The sequence below is a fragment of the Mangifera indica genome, chromosome 4 (assembly GCF_011075055.1).
Source record: "Mangifera indica cultivar Alphonso chromosome 4, CATAS_Mindica_2.1, whole genome shotgun sequence".
NCBI classification, from domain to species: domain Eukaryota; kingdom Viridiplantae; phylum Streptophyta; class Magnoliopsida; order Sapindales; family Anacardiaceae; genus Mangifera; species Mangifera indica.
In genome coordinates, this window is record NC_058140.1 from 1,245,511 (window position 1) to 1,266,222 (window position 20,712).

General features: G+C 31.4%; 2 protein-coding genes across 5 annotated transcripts; one reads left to right on the top strand and one right to left on the bottom strand.

The window, feature by feature from the left end:
• Window positions 1-7,327: 7,327 nt before the first annotated feature.
• Window positions 7,328-10,544, bottom strand: LOC123212850 (repressor of RNA polymerase III transcription MAF1 homolog). 2 transcript variants are annotated; one of them, XM_044632071.1, is made up of 11 exons: window positions 10,372-10,544; window positions 10,002-10,104; window positions 9,847-9,917; window positions 9,721-9,770; window positions 9,260-9,333; window positions 9,112-9,174; window positions 8,672-8,759; window positions 8,120-8,182; window positions 7,970-8,049; window positions 7,809-7,880; window positions 7,328-7,713 (listed from the first exon to the last, which is right to left on the bottom strand). In XM_044632071.1, exons 2-11 carry the CDS (start codon window positions 10,031-10,033, stop codon window positions 7,632-7,634), a joined length of 675 nt encoding a protein of 224 aa, XP_044488006.1. In that variant the 5' UTR covers window positions 10,034-10,104; window positions 10,372-10,544; the 3' UTR covers window positions 7,328-7,631. The 2 variants fall into 2 exon arrangements, with proteins under 2 accessions (XP_044488006.1, XP_044488005.1); XM_044632070.1 differs by having other exon boundaries at window positions 10,002-10,038; window positions 10,372-10,543.
• A 1,788-nt stretch (window positions 10,545-12,332) lies between these two features.
• On the top strand, window positions 12,333-19,556 carry LOC123214038 (sulfhydryl oxidase 2-like). Of its 3 annotated transcripts, XM_044633727.1 has the most exons (13): window positions 12,333-12,806; window positions 14,751-14,775; window positions 14,856-14,948; window positions 15,322-15,503; window positions 15,644-15,713; window positions 15,814-15,882; window positions 15,964-16,037; window positions 16,169-16,322; window positions 16,923-16,963; window positions 18,185-18,218; window positions 18,297-18,331; window positions 18,414-18,851; window positions 19,021-19,556. In XM_044633727.1, the coding sequence occupies exons 1-13, from the start codon at window positions 12,577-12,579 to the stop codon at window positions 19,034-19,036; spliced, it is 1,461 nt and encodes a 486-aa protein (XP_044489662.1). In that variant the 5' UTR covers window positions 12,333-12,576; the 3' UTR covers window positions 19,037-19,556. The 3 variants fall into 3 exon arrangements, with proteins under 3 accessions (XP_044489662.1, XP_044489659.1, XP_044489661.1); XM_044633726.1 differs by having other exon boundaries at window positions 12,336-12,806; window positions 18,185-18,331; XM_044633724.1 differs by having other exon boundaries at window positions 18,185-18,331; window positions 18,414-19,064.
• Window positions 19,557-20,712: the final 1,156 nt, after the last annotated feature.

Below are 20,712 nucleotides of genomic sequence, written 5' to 3' on the forward strand. Positions count from 1 at the left end.
ACACAGATTATTGTTTTGCTCCCATATGTGCTTGTGTTTAACTTGAGTTAAAATTTAGGCCAAACGGCTATTTCTCACCTAAAATATGCTGCAATCTCAAGTTTCTATCTTTTAACTATGAAAATATCAAACACTTACCTATGAGTAATTAAAATTAACGGTGATAAGGGTAAAATCGTCATTTTCTTTATAATATTAAAAATAAACTAAAATAGAATATACTTTTTCCCTCTAAATTTTAAAAACTAAAATTTCCCCCAAGCTTAAGTTTTAAAAAATAACAGTTTCACCCTAGGGTTTCATTTTGAAATCTTCGGCGACATCTCCGGCTCCATTGTCGATTGTCTCTCCCTCCCGAAGCATCTTCTCCTTTCGATGATCTCTTTTCTCCCATTTGGACGTCGGAACGGTGTCGAAGAAGCCGTTCTCAGTCGTCGTCGTCCTCTGGGAAGACGAGTCGTCTTCGTCTGAGAAGATGATTTCTCTTTCCAAATGACGTCTCTCTGCACCGAATGGGTTGGGGTAGAGTTGAGGGGGGTCGTCAGTGGAAGAGAAACCGTCAGGAGAGGGAGACGGCCGGCGATGGCGTTGGAGAAAATAAAAGGGTTTGGAAACTAAACCTAGGGGAGGAATGCGATCTTTTCAAACTTAGCTTAGGGAAAAAATATTAGTTTTTAAACTTTTAGGGGAGGAAATGAGATTAAATTTTCAGGGGTTAGGGTTTCGTTAAATTTAACCGGCTATGGGTGGGTATTTGGTATTTCTATAGTTAAAAGATGGAAACTTGAGATTGCAGCATACCTTGGGTGGGAAATAGTCGTTTGGCCTAAAATTTATGTGATATGGGCTGAGCCACTTGATGGGCCGGAGATATATAGACTTTGAAATGAAAATTGAGAAAGGAATTGGGAGAATATTTAGCAAATAAAGCAGAATTTTAAGTTAAAGGAGTCTATTTTATACTGTTATATTATATGCAGAAAATTCTCATATTTGTAGCAACGTGCTCTTTCATTTTCTTATCTTCAACAATCTAACTTAACTTAGCTCGCTTTAACTTCCACTTAATAGTATATTTCGTATCTCATTATGACTTAACTCGTAGACATGTAGGATATTGCATATAAGTGGACATCTGATTTGAGTAATATTTTATTATCCTAACAATCTGTATTATATTACTCAGATTATGTTGTTTGATTTATTGAGTTTAAAAAATTTTAGTAATCTTGTAATAACAGGATGATATCATAAGTAATAAAGAAAGTAATATATCACATTCGCTGTAAATGTTAAAAGATTATTAACGTTATCTTAATTTTATTACAATCCTATCATTATTTATTAATTTATTAAAAATAAAATTAAATACCTATTTTTCAATTAAAATAACAAGTAAAATATGAAATATTTTGAAAATAAAATAACATTTAAACATAGTTTTATTAATTAATTTTATAATTTGATAAAATTAAAAATCATAATATATTATTAACACAAAGAATATTTGAAAAAGAATAATATTATATGTACAATGTGTATGCACTGTTTTATTATTTTAAAAATTCTTTTAATACTATTAATCATACACAATAATTATTTATACACAAAATTTTTTTCAAATAATTTATTTTTGTGGTAATTTTTTATTTTTTAAATAAAAGATTATTTAAGCTAAACATATCTTAATTATCACGTCATCATCTTGAAAATTTTTATATACTTTTTTTTCATATCATCATTTTTTCAAAATATATAATAATTTAAATGTATCATTTTTCATTTATATTATATCGTATCATATTATATCATATAATATATATTATGTTCATAAAATTACGATATATAATGATTTTAAGTATTCTATTGTATTTGTGGTGGGTAATATGAGCATTATTAATCTTAATATTTAAGTTTTTTAAGTGACAAATAATGTCTAATTGAGAATGAACCAAGCATGCATGTATTTAGGCACGTAGTTAGGGTAAGCTAATGGACTCATTTTAAGTGTCCTTCTCATCGATTTTCTCACTTACCACAAACTTTATGATTCCGAAACTTATAGTTTAATAATAAATTATGTATAATGTTTCAATCGTAACTTAATTAAATTAGTTCTACGTAGCTTGGGAGTTCATGGGTGTAGTCAAAGACTTTGACTGAATTTAGAATTACGAGTTTGAGTTTGAACTAGTTTGAAGGGAAAATAATAATGTTGGAGAAAGCAGTAAATCATTAAAGAAAAAAATGATAAACTATTAGAGAAGAAGTTGAAAAAGAATTAGCCTACAAAAGTAGTTTAAGTAATAAAAGAAGAGAGTTTATATATATGAGGATACGGATTTAATTCTCTTATGACTATATTTCAAGATCAAAGTTTTAACTTACTTGATTTAATAGTTTTGGGATCAATTATTAAACTCGGGGTTTAACTTGCTCGGTATAATTGGTTTGGATGAGATTCCTCGTTAAAAAAACAAAAGTCTAACTTAGGTGGGAAACTTCATTACCAAAAGAAAAAATGTTGGCAAAGAAGAAGAGCTCTAATAGTGAAGAATCATTGACGAACCCTCAAACCACTAAGCTGAAACTTCAACTTGATGGTTCTGCCCTGAAGAGACAGTTTGACTTAGAAAAGGTTTCTTGTTAAAAAAATAAAAGTCTGACTTAGGTAGGGTTCTTTATTACCAAAAGAAAAAAATGTTGGCAAAGAAGAAGAGTTCTAATAGTGAAAAATTATTAACGAACCCTCAAACTCAAATTAAACTATTAAGCTAAAACTTCAATTCGAGTTTATGAATTGAACATGTCCTACTCAAGAAAAAAACAAACAAAACAAAAAGTTTTCTATTATCTACTTTGAATAATAATAATTAACCTACAATGGGAAGAACATATAGTTAAGGTTTGAAATTTTAAGTGTGGAATAAAAAAATCCAAGTTCGACCCCAGATTCTCGTAGATAAATTCGAGTGTATACACTAATGAGTTTTGATATACCCATATCAAAGTAAAGGCTTTCATGGTAAGTTGTTGGGTTAGTCTCTTCAAGTTTATTGACTTAGTGATTTTTTTCTTTTTGTAACAAGAAACCCCACTAGTATTGGACCGCTCTGAAAAAGTAAAATCAATCACATTGAGTAGGTCAAACCCAAAGTTAGTAATTAGATCTATAACTACTGACTAGATAAATTAAGAGTTTGATCTTAATATATTATAAAAAAAAGCATAAATCTATGTCCTCTTACGCATAAAGTCTCATATTTTGTCATTCAAGTTGCCTTTTGTGACAGAAATTGTTTGGTTTAGCAACAAAAGAGATGGATATGATTTAATGCATGATTGATGGCTCAATTTAAATTTGTCAAAAGGTACTAATATCTTTTATAAATCTTAGGTAAACTTATATTTTTTTTTATCATTTAAATTTTTTTAGCAAAATAGTCTATATTATTGATAAGAATAAACCCTAAACCAAATCCATCATTTGTATCTTCAAATTATTTATTTAATAATAATAATATACTTTTAAATTACGCCAATATTGTGGTTTGCGCTTGAAGGATTAGGGTTCACAATCTTCCTAATTATAATGTTAATGGATAATGTCCAATGTTATGTGCATGCATTGATTTGTAATATTATTAAGAATGGATTCGAATTAAGTTGAATATGAACAGAGATTCGAATCCAAAATTATCAATTTAAAATTAAGTTTGACTTATTTAAATTATTCTAGCAATTCATATCTGAATTCTGAGATGAATCCTAGCAATGCATATCTAATTCACTCATAAATATTAGTATAATATACTATGAAACCCTAAGATTAGATCCAAATCAAGTTGGTTTAATCTCGAAAATTAACTTTGCTTGATTCGACTTAGCTCAAATTATTTAGTTTGAATTCATGTTGAATTTAAGTTGGAAGATTTAACTATTTTTTAAACTGAGTCAAACTCGAGTTAGGTGAAGTTTGACTTGGTTCATATCAAATTTAACTTAAATTTATAATCAAATCTAAAATTTGGATTCGTAGCTTAAATTCAATTTGAATTTATACTTTAAATTAATAGTTTGAATTCGAGATTTAAATTAACAACACATTTACAAAATAAGATCGTTTTGTCCATTATTTGGATAAAAGATGTTATTTTTGTTAATGAGAGATAAACTCAAATTATAAATCTAAATTACAAATTTTATTTATCAATTTAAATTATAAATTTGAGTTAAACTTGAACTTAATCAAGTTAAACTATTTTTTATTTAAACTGGATTCGATATATTCTTAATTTTGATTTAATAAACTCAAATCAAACTTAAGTTAAATTATTTTATATTCGAATCAAACACAAACCTTGTTCGGGCAAGACTCTGATCATATCAACCCCTAACTCTAAGTCATGTTTATGATTCGTTCGGTAAATTTGAGAGAGGTCATGAAAACATGGGAAGTGTCTAGTGAAAAAAGATCTATTAAATAAATAAATAAATAAAATCCTGCAAGATTCAAAAGTATTTAAAAACTAATTTGGTCTGCAATCTATGGAAAAATACAGTCTGCTCTATCTTTAATATAAATATATATATTCCTTGTGGATGTTTGACACGTGTTGCAAACTCTTGTGGGTGTTGGCCAAGTGTCCAACTTCATCTGGCTATGTCCACGTCAGCACTACCACTTTTTTTAAAGTAAAAAATAATAATAAATAAAACACCAAAATATTTTCAAGTTCTTTTACCTAACAACCCCTTGATGGTGCTTCCATTGAGTGAAGAACCAAACACATTTTAATTTGATAATGCAATTTATTGTCTCTGAAAATATACAACGTTTAAAATGTCTTTGAAACTGTGTTCAATTAAAGCTTATTCCCAAACAGAGGTAAATTTGGGTCACATTAGTCTCAAATAACAGTTAATTAAAGTTTGATTTAAATTCGAAACATTGAGTGTCCACATGTAAACAAACATGTGCATGTGCATGTAGATGCATAAACACATATAAAGTCATAATGATTATCATGAATTACACACACACATACATAAAACTATTACGATTATCACAAATCATACACACACACAGAGCCATCACGATGATCAAGAATTATACACACTTGTATACACACCCTTGTTATCATGAATTAATGCATACATACTGGTCCACCTAAGTTTGAAAACGAAATCCTGCACACACCTATTATCAAAAAATTTAATGCATACATACTTCTCCACCTAAGTTTGAAAATGAAATCCCTATATAACCCTAAACACACACATATACACACACATGCACACACACGCACGCACTTACACACTCTAAGCCATCACATTATCACAAACACAAGCACACTCAAAGCCATTATTATCATGAATTAATGCATACATACTTGTCCACCTAAGTTTGAAAACAAAATCCCTATATAACCCTAAACACACACACACACCCACCCTTAAGTTTCAATAATCTAATTGGTTTAGATATTCTTTCCTTCTATGGTGGACCTGAGGGTTAAGAAATGTGAGTTTAACTCTTTGACTTTGAAAAATTATAAGTTTAGTATGCTAATATAACTCTTTTGACTATAAAATATCAATATAATTCCTAAAATTTTTATTGATTGCTTTAATTTTATTATTTTTTCGTTAATTACTAAATTTTACTTGTACTCATTTTGACTCTTCTAAGTTTTACTTTTGAGTTCACCATTGCTTTCCTCCTCTATGTTCACAAGAAAGAGGATTGGAAATATATGCATCAATGCATGATAGAGAGCTTAGAGAGATCTAACATCCATGTAATTAAAAGGTTTGGGAATCAATTTGAGTTTGGAAAGAGATGGAAGTGCACTTGTGGAAATAGAATAGTAAATTTGATATACAGGAGATGAAAAAGCAAAGATTAATGATGTAATTGCACTTTTCAAAAGAGGAAACAACCAAATACCAAGTGTAAAGAGGGGTACTTACTTTTTGTTACAATGTCATGACTCATGTGGTTAGGCAGATCAAGCTTATAGGTAACAGTGGAATGAGTAATACAATTTTCTACGTCTATAAATAGTTGTTGATCCAAAAATACAATATCAAAATATCAAAATTAAATAAAAATAAAAATATAAAAGAACAATTAAGAAATGATAAAATTTAATAAAGGGGCAATATAAAATTTTAAAGATTATTTTGAGATTTTAAATATATTAAATTAGTAATTTTTTCAATTTAAAAAGATATTAAACATTTATTTGTTATACTTATGAGGGATAATTTATATTTTTCAAACCTCTTGGGTTCACCTTTGTTTATAAATAAGTTAAATTGCATACAAGTTACTTGTAGCTCAACCTTTGTCTAAGTCAAGTTTAATTCAATTATTGTCAAGTTGAGCTCGAAATCATCGTTGTGCAACTCAATGAGTTTATTGTCAAGTTTGATTAATCCTTACAGTTTTAAACTCATACACTTACGCATCTAAAATCTTAGTTTTTGACTTCAAATATAAGAAATAAAAGGAATAACCAATAAATATATAATTTACAAAATTTAACTATAATTTCTCAAGTCAATCTTTCTTATCTCGAATTCAAGCTCATGCCTATAACATTCAATCACATAATGACATATCATGTGTATACTTAAATTATATACCTAAAATATATTCGCATAACATTACTCATTTTTGTACGTCTTCACATTTGTTGTCAATGCATGACACTAATCAGGTGCATGTATTAAGCAGCTTGATACCTTATTTCATTGCTCATATAAAACTATTGTGTTATAGGCTAATCATAACACTAATTGATCTTTGATAACCATTATATTATCATTATTCAACCGCTAATGGATTGACAAAGCTCATTGATTATTGACAACCATTGGGCTATCAGTGAACAAGTGAAACTGATCCTTAATTAGAACTCTTGTGCTTTAGGGATTGATTCGAATTGAATCGGTTCAGACTTGAATCTATATTTGACTCGAACAAACTGAACGAACTGAAGCTCTAACTCAATAACTCAATTCAAGTATGCAAGATCACCTATTCTTCATTAGAGCTCTTTTGCTCTGACTATTCATCTCCGACAATTCTTCCTCTCCTCTTTTAACAACTTATCGTCTTTTCTAACATCACTATTTACCATTCAAGTTAACTCAAGCTCATCATTCAAGATTTGAGTCAAGCCCAAACACCATTTCGAATCCACTCCTAAGTTTGTATTCATAGTATTAGTCATCACAAGAATATTAATTGCATAATAGTTAATTATGTTGATACACATACAAAGAATTTGACCACTTACCAAACTAGTGAATTTAAGAATACGCCAAGATCAAATTAGGTGAAATTTATTCATGAAGTAATTGACAAAGAGAATTGAGTTCAAGTGTCACTCAACATGATCCTTTTTTATTTTTGCCTGAGACAAGGTACAGACATATAAACACTGACTACTACATTTTACTGACAACAGCATTCCTAACTAAGAGAAGTATATGCACAGAAACAGGGAAACTAATCCTACATAGTCACCACAAGAAATGGCACTACAAGTTAACACACCTTACATGGAAGAAGTTTGATGGTCTTCACATATAAACATCATACTACAAATGCCAGTCAGTGGTTAGATGTCCATGTCATCAAAAATTTCTCCATCTTCCTCTTCATACAGCTCATCCATAACAAATCCATCCAACACTAAATTACTGCAAGAAGAATCAGTGGTGAGACAAGGCTGACAGATAGTCGTTACAGTTCACAAGAAGCTGTGATGTTTGAGGAAATAAATATATTTACCCACCTCAAGCAAGAAAATCGGAAGCTCACAACTCGCTTTAGTTTTCTATTATAGAAGAAGAAATTGAAGGACCATCTGAACAATATATAGAATGGTATTTTTGTAAGTCATAGAAAGTGCTGGGAATGTATATTATATGCTGATAATATAATACAAGTACTTACATTGCTCCTTTCTCAGGAAATGGATCTGCATCAGAATCTGGATTGTAACTGTAAATTTCGCAATCATTTAATCTTACGACCTGCATCACTATGTGTCAAAAAGTGTCTCTAGGCACAATTAGTGCATTCAGTTTTCAAAGTAAAGTTCACCTCATCCAGTGCCTTGTATAATGCTTCCAGCAGGGAACAGTCACCATCTGCCTCGGCCCATTCCTGTTCATTTGTGTACGAAAGAAGCCGAAGTCAAGGGTCAAGAAGGTACTTGACAGTCATACAACATTTTTTCAAAAAAAACAAAAGAGAGAGAGAGAGAGAGAAGAAACATGAATATTGACAAAAGAAAAATAGTAGGAAACGATAATTAGAACAGTAAAGTCATTTAATAGGTCATAATAACAGATAGTGCACCAGTCCAAATATCTGCAGTACTTAAATCCCTTTTATTCCAGACAAAAGAGCTTTCAAAGAGTAGATTTCCTGGATTTAGGCACATGCAAGATAGTATACAATACAGAGAAATACCAATCAGCTGATGTGGCGATCTATGACTGCATTGGGAGACATATATGGATAAAAAGATGTTAAAGATGGCCATGTTATTCCTTTCATGCAATGAACAGCAATTTTCCACTCTCACATGCATGTGCCTCTTGACCAGAGGTAGCAATACCATCCATATATGCAAAGTAGCACAATTAATACCTTTGAAGCTTCAAACATGTAAGTCTCAAAAATCTGTTTAAAAATGTCCCAGCTTTCCTGTGTGAAGAACTGGTGAGCTTTCACCGCACTAAAAACACAAAAAATCCAAAGCAATATAGTAATATGAGGAAATAGCAATAAAAAACACATAGATGCATCATCGGAGTGCTATTCAAAGTAGTAATATGAATTGTACTACCAAACAAGTTGATCAAACACAAGACAACAAAACGAATGGCTAGGATCAGACTTGGGAAATGGAGAGACTTGAACTCTCAGCTCCTCCTAGAGCAACAGTTTTTTTGAACTGTCTGTCAAACCTTTTGACAACACTCCCAATACAATTAAAAGAGGATCATATAGTGGGTTGCCATATCGCCTGATAAGCTGACAGTGACATTACCCATGATCCTCCTTTATAAGCCTCAGTAAAGATATACCTGAAGTCAAAATCTGGACACATGTGATTGAGTGTAAGAACCAAGTACATCAATGTCTTCCGGCTGGAATTAGAATAGAGAAAAAAACTGTTAAAGAGACATACAGACAATCTACAATTCATAAACCTATCTGCGCAGTATGCACAACCTGGATCTGCACAAAAGGTATTCTGCTGGTGAAGAGGAGTCAGTGTCAGACGATTTGCCAAGATAATCAAGGATCTGAAGTAAAAAGGAATATGCCAGACAAAAGAAGAAAGAATAAGAAAAAGAAAGAGACAAAAAAGAGACACAGGATAATACGTAGATTATTCAATTCACGAAAAGGATATCAAGGTTATTAAGAACAAAGAATAACAATTATTCAATATGCAGTCCAGATATTTTAAATTTAAGCAAACAGCATGAGATGACACATCAGATATGAAACAATAAGATTAAAAAAGAAGAATGTAATGCACAACAGTAAACCATATATTAATAAAGAAAAACCATTAAGGGAGAAGCATTAGAAGTAGAGGTTACTAACATTTAATATGCATAAAATAGTCAGACACAAAAGTTTACAGCAAATCACACGGGCAAAATGTCAAGTGTTGCTTTATTTACCTCGTTCTCCAAGCTGAGAGATAGCTTCTTATCTGTTCCCGTATGTTTGCCTAAAAAAAGACAATAAACTAAGTTTCAATTTGATAAGTCAAAACACAGATCTAGAACTCCTCACTTTATACTTACAAGAGTAAGCTTCTAGATTTCCTTTGATAGTGCGTTCTCCGAGATTCAAATGATTCAAGAAATCATTTATTCTGGGAAAAATTAAGATTACATAACAACTTAATTCCAAAATAAAATTTTACATAGCAAATTACATCTAAATCAATGAAATTTACCGGTCAAGAGGCGTGTACTCTAAGAACTTCATGATGCCTATTCAAACAAACACAGCAGTTTCGTTAAAAATTAAAGCAACTGCACCGCAAACACAGGTATATCCTGTAATATGAAAACGCAAAAAATTTCACATAATCAAGGGTAAATTATCCATTTTTAACCAAATTTAAAGGCTAAAACTATTCAAATTCATACACTCGCGTAATAACCGCGTTGAAAGTATCTTAAGGGCAATTCAAACGAAGAATCCACCGTTAAAGCAGATTAATCGAACAAAAATGTGCCAGAAATTCAAACTAGTATGGGAAATTTAAACGACGAGACGGAAAAAGAATAAGTAAAAAGAAAGCGCGGGATCAGTGCGATTACCTTGAACAGAAATTGGAATTGAGGAGTTTTGGGCTCTATTGGCGTTGATTTCGGCAAGTTTAAAGCGATTTGACAGAGCGTTGGTTTGAAAATGAAATCTTAGGAGCCCTAAATTGGAGTACTCGAATCGGAACTCTCAGAAGCAATAATGGATTTATGGATCAGGATGATTCTCGAAATTTGAATTTGGTAGATGACTTGAGGAGGAAGTTTTGGGCTCCAACAGGCCCATCTAGGTCCATTTTTCATTCTAAGGCAAGTAAATGGGCTTAAAGTGAAATTTTAGATAACCAAGCATATTTCTCACCCACTTTGCATTATCGTTAGGTTGGTTTCAATCGAATTCGAATTTGAGTTCAAATCAAATAAGTTTACAAAGTATATTTTTAAGCCATCATATAATAGTTAGTTTGATTTCAATCTGAGCGACAAGAGCTTGAATTTGAATTCAAATAAAACAAATCGAGTTTAAAATAAGATAAGGTTCGTTTTTATAAAAATAAGCCAAATTTTGGCCTATCCAAACATCCAAGTTTGATCTGATTTAGATTGAATTCAAAATTAAATTGTTTTTTAACCTCACTCGAGAAACCAAATTTGAGTATGTTATGCCCATTTTTCAAAGGTAAGTACACATGCAAACTAAAAACGAACATTTAGGTTATTAGGCATATTTCTAAGCCATTCACACTATAGTTAAGGTTAGATTCGATTTTGAATTTGAGTTCAAATCAAACAAGTTAAGTTCAAGCTAAAATTGATTTCTTTTTCATAAAATATGTCAAAAATGAATCGATATAAATATTTATATTCTAGTTTATTTAAATCAAATTCAAAGTTAAATTTTTTTTTTAACCCCAACTAGAGATGAGCTCCAGAGTTACGAGTCAAAAATTATATCCTTATAAGATTATCTTTGAATCTAATTGATCTCAAACAAGGTCAACTCCATATCAACTTCGGATCAATTTGAGATTGAGAAGTTGGGATTTGAATTCAAAATTTGGATTTATTCGAGTTCGATTTGTTTGATCAAAGTTTTAATTGGAATTTACGTAATTCAGATCAAATCTAACCGTAGCCACAATAACATGATAATATTAAACATTGGTAGGTTATGTTTGTCTTCAAAATAAACATGATAAAGATTTTTGGTGATTTAAAAAATTTTTAATTGTGACTAATTATAACCACATTTTAATCAATTTTAAAATTTAAAATGGAATAATTTATATATCAGTCAATTTTAATGCTTTGCTCCTTTGAAACACATGTACGATAGTGAAATTTACCAACCAAAGTAACGTACTTTTTTAAAAATAACATAATAATTCATGTAATAGAATCTTAGAATTGGAAATATGGATGGGCTCCAAGAGCATAATTACAATTAGATTCAAATCGAGACAAATATTAATATAAATTGATTCGAATTCGCCCAAATCTATTATAGTAAACTCATATTGAATTAGATTTGAATTAAAGTAAACCGAGATACTGTTGATGAGAAAAATAATATCATCGATTGAATAACTAATATTACTAATAAAATGAACAAATTTAGCCCAGTTTGAATCCACTGTTAATTATATTATGCACGTGCATGTGACACTCCCAAAAATTATAAAATACATATGTAAAAGAAAATTAGAAATGTAATTACGGTTGAATTTGAGTCAAACTGAACCTAACATAAGTTGATTAGAGTTTGACTTAAATTCATTTAATCAATTTGAATCAGATTTAATTCGAATTTGAATTAATCAATGATATTGTTAAAAGATTATAGAATAATGAATAGTATTATGAGAGGGATAAAAAGTATTACTAAGAGAAAATTAATACAATAATATTATATATATAGTCTTAATATTTTATTTTTATAATAAAATATGTATATATAAATCATATTATTGAAAAAAAAAAATCAAATTAAATTTAAGTCGAATTGTTTGACTAAAATTTTAATGAAAATGATATTCAAAGAAGACTGGCTCGGACCTTTCCTTAATTTATACCCAATGCGCCAAACTCGGACCCACGTTCACCCCAACGAACACGCCAACCCTAGGCTCCTAACAGGTCCATATTCATACAGAGCAAGAAACAAAACATAAAATAATTTTAAAACACGGAAAACACTTTCACTGATTCGCAAAACGGATCGTACCGAATCGAATCGACGAAAACTTCTCTCAGTTCTCCATGTCTCACAAGTTGTTGATTCGGATTCTGAATCTGTTGTTGCTGCTGCTTCTGTTCGTTTCCGAAGTGGTGTCGTTTTCGGCCGGGTCGCGGTCGATCCTAAGATCGATTAGTAACGGCGAGGACAACGGAGCGGTCGATAACGCTGTGGATTTGAACGCTACGAACTTCGACTCCATCCTGAGAGACACTCCGGCTACTTACGCCGTCGTTGAGTTCTTCGCTCATTGGTTAGTATTAGTAGTGTTTGAATATAAGTTACTTGAGTTTTAGTTTGATGAAGATGAGGTTATTATGTTCGTTTATCAAATTATTAGCTGTTTTAATTATTTATGACGCAATTTGTCACTTTAGTTATGCTGTTTTTGGCATGAATTGTTTTGAGAAAAAAGTGTGGAAATGTGGTAATAGGAAGGTGCTAAGTTGATTAGCGTTGACTGCATTTGGTAAGTCCGTGTTGGACTGGGAGTGGTGGGTTGACTTTCGTAGGAGATTAGGTGGTTAATCGGTGGTTCATTTGGAATGTTTAGGACATTTGGATACTGGAAGAAAGTGACGTGGTGGATTTTGGGTTGTTAAGGTACCTTTTTTTAGTTGCTTTTAAACCTTTTTTTTTTAAACCAATCCAAAACCAACTAAAGACATGGCCAATAGGGTCCCGTTTATGCCATGAAACTTTATATTTGGAACATTAATGTTAGATTATAGCAACGCTGTGGTAAAATCAGCAGAAACCAGTGTGTTGTGTGAAAATTTCTTCAGATTTTCAAATTCATAGTATGATGTATTTTGATTATTTTTAATTTGGGAAACCATTTGAAAATACTCTATGGGGCATGTCCTAATTTTTTGTTCTACAAAAATTCACCTTTTTTAGTGTTTTTGAGTTGTATGTAAATTTGGATATAATATTTTATTGACTCATACATTCTCTTCTTAAAAATTTTCTTGCTAAGCATGATGGTATACTAAGATTTCATAGAGCTATTTAACCTCTTATTATTGGTTCTAATTATGGCAAAGCTTATGTTATCAATGTGTTTCAACATATTAATTTTGAGATATATATATGATTTCAGAGTGTTTTTAAGAAATAGATGTTATTCAGTTATTTGATATATACATTAATGTATGTTAAAGAATTGCTTGCATGTAGAAAGTAAATTAGACATGGACAACCATCTACTTTTCCGAGAACTTGTTGGCAAAAAAAAGGGGGAAATAGCATCCATCATAGGGGTTACTATGAATTGTGGAATTATTTCCCACCAAATGATGAACTTCTGTGTTTGTAATCAAAATAAGAAAGTAAAAACAGAACATTTATCAATCTCCCATTGTCGCAAACTAGTAGTTAAATATATTTTTAATGTGCAATGGAGCCAGAATAGTCAAGCGATTGATAGTATGTATTATCCATTTTGGAATACTAAGTTAAAAATTCCAATAGCTGGGGGCATTCCATTGTTTGCATCAATGAAGGTATCCAAACAATTTCTTCCATTTTAAGGTGCCTGAAAGTTTGGATATTTTTCCCAGGTATTTTTTCTGTTTTCAACTCATTGTCACCTACACAAGCTTGAGATTTGGCTTTGATGGCTGCTAAAAGTGGCTCTTGATGCGCTCTTTTATGACAGCAACTGTTCTCCCTTTAGATGTCCGCTTGAGCCTATCTAGCTCCTCAATTGCTGCCTAGAATTTGTTGGTTGCTTTACTGTCATGATAGAATCTCTGTCTACTCATGTTTAACGCCAGTTTGGATGCTATCACTATCTGTTTTTTTTTCTGAAAAGGTAGATAGCACAGCAAAGTTATTATCCCATTTTGTTAAAGAACTATTCCTCTGTATCATTCTTAATGGTTTTCTCCCTATAGTTGAGATTATTGCTTCAGACAGCTAAAAATTGTAAGACATTTATCCTTGACCTTGATAAATTTGTACACAGGTGTACAAACTATACCCTTGAGTCTAAATTTTTAGGAAGTTGGCATGTTTGTATCCTGTGCCTTTATTGAAATTCAGTGCAAGGGTCAGTGCACTTTGGTTCTACAAATTGAAATATCAGTTTACGATAATGAAATAATTAAAATGCCATTCACTATTTGATTTACACTATTATTTGTACCAATGTTACGAAATATGATGCATATTTCCGTGCAATGCTGGTTTTCAGGTGTCCTGCTTGCAGAAACTATAAGGTAATATATTAGTTTGTTTTGTTTGATATTATCTTATTTATATTGGGTACTATTTAATTACTTGAGTATCAATTATGCAGCCTCATTACGAGAAGGTTGCAAGACTTTTTACTGGACCTAATGCAGTGCATCCTGGTATCATATTGATGGCTAGGGTAGACTGTGCATCAAAGGTATATCTGCTATGTCTTCTTGATTTATTTCCCTTTGGATATGGTGTGCTTGAAGTTGAAGTCCTGGAATAGTTTCTTTCTTAGAAATGTTTCATGGCCTGGACCATTGACTGCCAAACTCTTTGTTAAGACGTTGCTACACGCTTATGCAGTAAAAAGTTTCACAACCTTCAAAAAATTCAAATTGATATGATGTAAATGCATAAGTAGAACAAGCATATCCTTTGGCATATGTAAAATGACATTTGCTTACCACAGTCTTTCTGAAGTTTATTTTCTTTCATTGCTTTCCTTTCTATGACATTTCTTCTATACATTGGAGACATAGCTTAGTGATTTGCGCTTTTCCCATTTGCCATTTTTGGCAGCACAGATAAATAATAAACTTTGTGATAAGTTTTCTGTGAGTCATTATCCTATGCTCTTCTGGGCTCCGCCTTCTAGATTTGTATCTGGCGGTTGGGAACCTAAACAGGATAAAAGTGAAATACGTGTAATCGATGATGGACGGACAGCTGATCGCTTGCTTAATTGGATCAATAAGCAATTAGGCAGGTATGAGTGTCTACACCTATTGCTTATTATCATGTAGTTATAGTTTTATACCGCAACATTCTTTTTTTTTTTTCTAGTTTACAATCTGTGATCATTAGTTTCAAACCATGCTCTCATTTCTATTGTTTGCTCCTATACAGCTCATATGCCTTGGATGATGAGAAGTTCGAAAATGAGCCTCTTCCATCAAATATATCAGACCGTGGACAGGTCTTTCCAAGAGCATTGCTCAAATTTGCCTTAAAAATATCGTAACCAAAATCTTCTCTTTTAGTTCAAGTTACTAACTACTGCATTGATGCCTTTGAAGATTGCTCGAGCTATATATGACGTTGAGGAGGCAACGGCCACTGCCTTTGACATCATTTTAGCACACAAGGTAGACATTTTCCTCTAAGTTCTGTGCTTTTTAATTTTATGCTTATCAGCAATTATGATTTTAATGCTTATGATGTTGCAGATGATCAAATCAGAAACTCGGGGTTCATTAATAAGATTTCTACAGATTTTAGTGGCTCATCATCCTTCAAGGAGGTAAAGCTCGCCTTTCATTATGCACCTTTTGTTGCAAACTAGGGTGCTTCTTGCTGTTTGCTGCTTTCATTTTATTGTCTACTTTTTTTGGTTATGCCTCACTCATTTTATTTTTGAATATTTTGGATTAGGTGTCGTAAGGGAAGTGCAGAAGTACTGGTAAATTTTGATGACTTGTCCCCATTACATATGCAATCTGATAGACAGGAAGTTGTCATAAGTGATGTCAATGGTGCCCTAGGAAATTTCAAAATGTGTGGAAAAGAAGTTCCTCGTGGATATTGGGTAAGTACTCAATGACACTTTGTTGTTCTGCATGTTTGAAGCATTGGTCTTTGGGCTTCAGTTCAAGTTTAAAGATTGAAGAGGAGTCAGGTGTGGTTTTAATTAAAATTTGTAAAAGAGGGAAGAAAAGAAAAAAAGAGAGTAGTCTTATTTTATTGTTTAGGTGGAGTTCAATTTATATGATTTTGTTTAATTTAAGTATCTGGGAGATTTTTATTCAAATCTTATAAAAAGCTAGGGAAAAAGGAAAAGAAAAATATTATTATTGTCTGTTACTTTGGCAGAGTACAATTTATACGTTTTTGTTTTACTTAAATTTGCTGGGGAATTTATAATTTTAAACTTTACTTCAGAACTAAATCCGTATGATCACATTATTACGGGAAATAATAAAGGATTTTTAGGAATGACATATTTTGTGAACATCAACACCTATTGATGTGATATGAGACTGATGACATGACTGAGAAATATGATGTCCCTAACTGTGGATTTTTAGCAGAAGAGTTCTTGATTATTTTCTTTTTTATGATTTTGTGGAGAAAGTTGTGAGAAAAAAATAATTTATTGTTTTGGCATGCTCTGGGTATTCTTTTGCAGATGTTTTGCCGTGGCAGCAAGAATGACACAAGGGGTTTCAGGTAATTGATTGTTTTGTTCAAGCCATATTATATTATCCTTTCAATTTTCAGACAATTATCAATCTTTTAGAATAAATCCTGTCATATGCTTATATAGAGAAGGATATATATGCATAGAGTGAATAAATGTGATTTCCATTTTATGTAGATTTCTCTGTCTTCTCTAGTTGAGTCATTTTCTTGTGTATTTAATAAAGCTTGAAATTTATCTTTCAGATAGGATTTGACATTTCTTTTTGAAGATACCTGATTCTAATAAGCTTTTTTAATATCAAAATCTCCGATTAAATTTACTTGTGGACCGGACACACACTCAATGGAGTTTGCCCTTAGAGTAATGATTATATCAGGCATCTTCTATAAGCAAGATGACCATAATCACTACATCTGAACTTTGGTTCATAGGGTCATATGAAAACATATTCTAAATAAGATATATGACACAAACATCAAATAGTGATAGTAATCTCATGATTTTGTGATGAAGACATGGAGAATTAGCCCAGTTTACTGCATAGACATGATGAAAGCTTGTCTAGGTGTGTGGGTAAGAGAAATGAGTGACACAAGAAGGAAGTTATTGACTAGCTGCTGTGGAGCTAGAGGCTGGGCCACCAACTGAATCACTTCTCATTTCTGAAGTTCTTTGAGAAAGAGAGTAGAAGGAGGAGGCAAAATTTTGTTGATCCGTTGTTACGAATAGAATTTGAAATTGAACAAATGGTATGTTATTTGATAAAGATAATCATGTGCTGGCATGTTAATGGAGACAAAATTTCTAGGCGGTGATGGTGGGTTAACAAAGCAGAGGTCTTCATGTTTCTTTATTCAGACTTTGAGGCACTCAATAAACAAACTCGGTTATTTAAGTGTGAATTCTGATTAGTCTTAAATTGATATCTGGTGGGTGCTTCAATTTCTATGAGAAATCATATTATAGCTAGATTACCAAGAAAGCAAATGTATAAAAAGAATAAAGTAAAAGCTTAATGGAGTATCATCTTGCTGCCTTCTTCACCATTTGTAACGCAACTTGTTTCTTTTTCTTTCTCTCTTTCTTTTATTTATTAATTTTGGGCATTATCTCCAAACTCCAATCAATAAGTCAATCTCGTTTTTCTCTAATTTTATATTTCTTCTTACAACAGGTCAATTATTTGAGAGCTCTCTTTATTTGTTTTTTTAATTAGAATATTAATTATCTTTTAATATAATGTGCAGCTGCGGCTTGTGGGTTCTACTGCATTCTCTGTCTGTAAGAATTGATGATGGGGAGAGCCAGTTTACATTTACATCTATATGCGATTTTATCCATAATTTCTTTTTATGTCAGGAGTGTCGTCAACATTTTTATGAGATGTGTTCAAGGTAAAAGCAAGTAGAATTAATTTTTTTTTTTGAAACTTGTAAAGTTCCCTTCATTTATATTTTGATTCATTTTGATTTTCAGTGTTACTACTCCTTTCAATAAAACCCGTGATTTTGCTCTATGGTTGTGGAGTGCACATAATAAAGTCAACAAGAGATTAATGAAGGTAGAAGCATCTTTAAGAACTGCTGATCCCAAGTTCCCCAAGATTATTTGGCCTCCAAAGCAACTTTGCTCTACATGTTATCGCTCTAATGGAGATACCAAACCCAGTCAAATTGACTGGGACCAGGATGAAGTATTCAAGTTCCTGTCTAATTATTATGGGAAAACACTTGTATCTTTATTTAAGGACAAGGATGCTCAAAGGACCAATGGGATCGATGGAGGTGTTGAAGATTTGGTGTTCTCAACAAATGCGGTTGTAGTACCTGTGGGAGCTGCACTGGCAATTGCTCTGGCTAGCTGTGCATTCGGAGCACTCGCTTGCTATTGGCGATCACAGCAGAAGAATCGGAAGTATAAATACCTACCCTCTTTAAAGAACATATGATAAGTAGGAGGGTTTTCAAAAAAATTTAAAAAAAAAGGTGTAAAGAGAAAGAAATTAGAATGGAATAGGGGATTGATTGATAGATTTAGACAGATGTTAAACATTCTCATGTGTTTTCATTCCGCAAAATTTCAGGCCCAGGAGAAGCTGAAAGTAAGATTTTTTAAACGACAAAACCATATATACACAGGCCTTCAAGGTGCCCATCTGATTGACTTCAGGCTCTTAGTAGGAATCCAGATGACAACCTTATCACAGCCAGCCGTTTTGAGGTCCTCTTCTGTATCCTCACTCTTATCAAGCATTCGATTTTGTAATATTTAATTCTGGACTGTACATATTCATATTATAATCTTAGTTCTGGAGGTGAGTTGTCTACATTTATTTTAATCTACTTGAGCAGACTGCACTGGGTTATTCGGTGAAGCATGGTTAATTGCCATGGCCATTGAAATAGAGTGTATTAATTAAGAGTCATTACACATCTGATGTTAAAATACTTCCATTTGTAATGTCGAGTCTGGATAGGAACAGATAGTGATATGGTTTTACCATCTTTGTTTTTTGATTTTGTCGTTCGACTTCTGTTCTATTTCGACCGAGGTTCTACATTCTGAAATGTTCCTTCTAAATGTAGTGAAGAGCTGAGAATTGTCTCTGTTTGTCCTAAACTCATTGGCTGCTACATAGAAAGATTCTGCATAGGTCTATTTTACCTGGGTGCCGTGTATTTGACGCATTGTATTGACTGTAGAGTAGCGCGGCAATTAGGATGGAGGAAATTTTCAAATATATTATTATCAAATCATCATTTCTTTAAAAAAATTTAATTAGTTACGTTATCCAAATGGACTGATGCAAAACTATGCTTGCCTATTTTTGATATATAAATATATATATATTTACATGTGTTATTATATGATTTGATGTTATTTTATATTTAATTCAAAATTATCTAATCATATGATAATATATGTATATATATTTGTGTATTTAAAGTGTGTATATATAGTTTTATTGATATAATAAATAGTACATTTAAAACAATTTTGACTATTTAAACAATTATGTGCATATATCATGTATGAGTAATATTATATATATTTATTTTGAGTATATAAATAGTTATATATTTATATATATTATTATATAATTGAATATTATTTTATTTTTAATTTAAAATTATTAAATTATATAATAATATATATAAACGTGTAATTATTTATATACTTAAAATGGGTATTCATAATTTTATTAGTCATGTATATGCTTAATGTGATAGGACTAACTCTTAGCAATTACAATTTTTTCAAAAAAAGAAACCTTTAAATTAGATTTAATAAAAACAAAATACAAATCGTGCTATTTCACGGTTGAACTGTGGGTCAAAGCGGTTCGGCTACATATATAAAAGGCCAAAAGACTTATTACCACTTAAGGAATAGTGAATTTTTAAAATTTTATCCATCAACTTTCAAAAACCTAAACCATTTATCTATGGTTTGGAAAATTAACTATTACTCTTTAAAATTAAGATAAGATTAAGGACAAAATTGTTATTTAATAATAATATTTAATATTTATATCATTTTACCCTCTTAATTTGAAAAATTAATAATTTCGTCCAAAATTAAATTTTGAAAAAGTGACATTTTTCCTCCTACTTAGGGTTTCCAATTTCACCGACGAATTTTTGGCCAACGATGGCCAATCTCTCTCCCTCCCAATGTCGTCACTCCCTCTGGTGTTTAATATTGGACCGACGATATCTAAATTCGACGAAATTCAAACGAAGAATTTCAACTCTTCGTTTGAATCTTTATCGTC

Coding starts and splice junctions, on each gene's coding strand:
- LOC123214038 (XM_044633724.1), top strand. CDS start 12,577: ATGTCTCACAAGTTGTTGATTCGGATTCTGAATCTGTTGTTGCTGCTG. Junction 15,504..15,643: donor ATCAATAAGCAATTAGGCAG/GTATGAGTGTCT, acceptor GCTCCTATACAG/CTCATATGCCTTGGATGATG. Junction 18,332..18,413: donor TTTTATGAGATGTGTTCAAG/GTAAAAGCAAGT, acceptor TTTGATTTTCAG/TGTTACTACTCCTTTCAATA.
- LOC123212850 (XM_044632071.1), bottom strand. CDS start 10,033: ATGAAGTTCTTAGAGTACACGCCTCTTGACCG. Junction 9,175..9,259: donor TACCTTTTGTGCAGATCCAG/GTTGTGCATACT, acceptor TTCTAATTCCAG/CCGGAAGACATTGATGTACT. Junction 7,881..7,969: donor TTTCCTGAGAAAGGAGCAAT/GTAAGTACTTGT, acceptor TATATTGTTCAG/ATGGTCCTTCAATTTCTTCT.